Source organism: Lagopus muta, chromosome 2, assembly GCF_023343835.1.
Source record: "Lagopus muta isolate bLagMut1 chromosome 2, bLagMut1 primary, whole genome shotgun sequence".
NCBI classification, from domain to species: domain Eukaryota; kingdom Metazoa; phylum Chordata; class Aves; order Galliformes; family Phasianidae; genus Lagopus; species Lagopus muta.
The window spans coordinates 20,549,849-20,552,269 of NC_064434.1; the positions used below are offsets into that span (position 1 = coordinate 20,549,849).

Genomic DNA, 2,421 nt, shown 5'->3' on the forward strand with positions numbered 1-2,421 from the left:
CTCCTCGAGAAGACCTCTCTGAATTTTGCGATTTTAAGTATCTTGTAACTGAAGTGCGAAACTTGAACCTTTTCTGTGTGTGTGTGTGTGTGTCTGCATGCACGCGCCTCTTGGGGAAGTGAGGACGTGATATTTTGTTACTTAAACGTGTGTGCCTCTCCAAGAAAGTTTATTTACTGTATTGAAACCTAGAAAGTGTTGCTTTAGCTTCACTTTTTTTTTTTTTTTTTTTTTTTTTTTGTGCTCCCGTCAACAAAAGGGAGGCGTTATTGGAGCATTTGCATTTGTTTAGGTGTGGTGTATCTCCCTGGGAGGAGCGGTGAGGAGTAACTGAGCTTTTGAATACGTGTACTCCTCCCTCAGTATAGATCTTTCATTATATTAAGAAATGAGTAACAGTATTGCCAGTATGAAAAGTGAAGATGTGTTATTTGACCTTTTAGAAAAGCATGGTGCTCGTCCCTCTTTGTCAGGGGTGGACTGGGCACGCCAAAATTGGCATAATTTGCAGAGTGTTTCGGACCGCATTAGTGTCTTACAGAATGAAGCTCGTACACGAGCTGGAAAAGGAAAGTCGTTCATTTGTGCCGTACTCGGGGCTGCTTTAAAAGCTGCCATGGAGTTCCGAAATGAAAAGCATTCGGCAGAACTCCAAACCATACAAGCACTGCAGGAATCGGTTAAAGTAACACAAGAATTGGTGAAAACTCTGCAGAATCAAATAGTGAACCTCGAGGAACAATTAGAAAGAGAGAAACGTAATTCGGCTTTGTTGCAAATGGCTTTTAAGGAACTGCTAACGTGTAAGCATGCCAGCCATACCGTCACCCATAGTTTGCCTCGAGAAAAAACTTTTCCTCAGGTGGAACTACCAGGAATGAAGGAAAGGCTAGATAAATTAGAAACTCCAATAGCCCCATTGCGTCCTTTGATAAAAACCGAATCCACATTCGATAACAGTGAGGATCTAGATCCTCAAATTAATGTTAAAGAAATTCCCTTCTCAGCCACTGAACTAGCAAAATTGAAAAAGGATTTCAGCCGCTCTCCAAAGGAATCAGAGACAGAATATGTATGGAGGGTGAGTCTCACTGGTGGCGACCAGATTCGGTTAACAGAAAAGGAAGCAGAAGGTTATTGGGGACCAGGAGTATTTTTAACTACTGGTAACAATCGTGCTCCCTGGTCCTTAACGCAAAGGGTTGCCTATTGGGCAGGTGGTCTCAACCCTTTAGAACGGGGAGACCCTCTTGCCATTACTGGAACAGTTGATCAGTTAGTAGAGAGTGTTCAAAAGGCTGCTTGTCTCCAAATGATGTATGATAGAAAGCTGCAGCCACACCATGAATCACCTATGATGATGCCTGTTGATCCTGAGAGAATGACTGCTTTAATTAGGGGGCTTCCAGAGTCGTTAAAACCTATAGGTATACAACTGCAAGGAAAAATACAGGCAATGCCTCAGGGAGAGAGTGCCCGGCCACTGTTAGAAGGAACTGTAACCCCTAACCATCCGCAGTCAGGAAACAAAGTATGGACGTGGGGAGAAGTTGCCCGAGAGTTAATTAACTATGGAAGGAAATATGGGCCAGTGGTTTCTTCCTCCACTAAACTTGAGCCAAGAGAAGTAAGACTTGTAGCAGTCAGCCTTGCCCCCAGGCCTCCTAGCTCAAAGCTGAGTGGGACTGGAAGGGTCTCACTGTCAGTAAAAACAGGTAGGCGAAATATTGATCATAAACGTAATTGTCTCTGGATACTGGGCTGGCAAAAGGGTGTTCCACGAGATTTGATGAATGGATTACCCACTGTCAGGTTAGAGAAATTAGTTAACTGGTGGCCAGAACAAAAGCTCCAGAATCTCGAGGAGAGCAAAACCCCAGGTCCTAGGGTCTCTCTCAGGGAACCTGAACGGCTATCCAAGCCATTACAAAACTGATGTCTTTGCCCCTCCCAAGTGAGCGGGGTGGGGGCAGCGAAGGGTGGATGCATGAGAAAGCTCACAATAAAGGGAAACAAGATCGTCGATTTAAACCTTTTGCTAAAAGTCTCACCACTCTTGCCAGTTATCCCTGTGAGTCACGATCCAGTAGCTGATTAGCCAGGGAAACACTCTTACCTCCCTGGCCAGACTGTGTCGATTGACTTAGCTAACCTGAGGCCAGTTTCCCTAACCTTAACGGGATCCCTTAACAAATATCCTTGGAAGGCTAAAGACACCACGAAAAAGGAATGTGAAATCAACACTTGCTGGATTGTTCCCTCATATTTTTTAACCCTATTAACAAAGCCCAAAAAGGGCAAGTCGGTGTCTTGTTTTATTTCACAGAAAATCCCCGTGGGACCTTGACAGAACACAAAAAGGCTAATAGCTGATTTTAACTATTTGTGTTTTGTGACACAAATACTGAAGATTTGATCATG

At 44.0% G+C, this 2,421-nt stretch overlaps 1 protein-coding gene across 1 annotated transcript; it reads left to right on the top strand.

The window, feature by feature from the left end:
• Positions 1-388: 388 nt before the first annotated feature.
• On the top strand, positions 389-1,903 carry LOC125689587 (uncharacterized; the record flags this gene model as incomplete). Its single annotated transcript, XM_048936974.1, has 1 exon — positions 389-1,903. A coding segment is annotated over exon 1 (1,515 nt), but the record flags the coding sequence as incomplete, so codon positions are not given.
• Between the last annotated feature and the right edge of the window lie 518 nt (positions 1,904-2,421).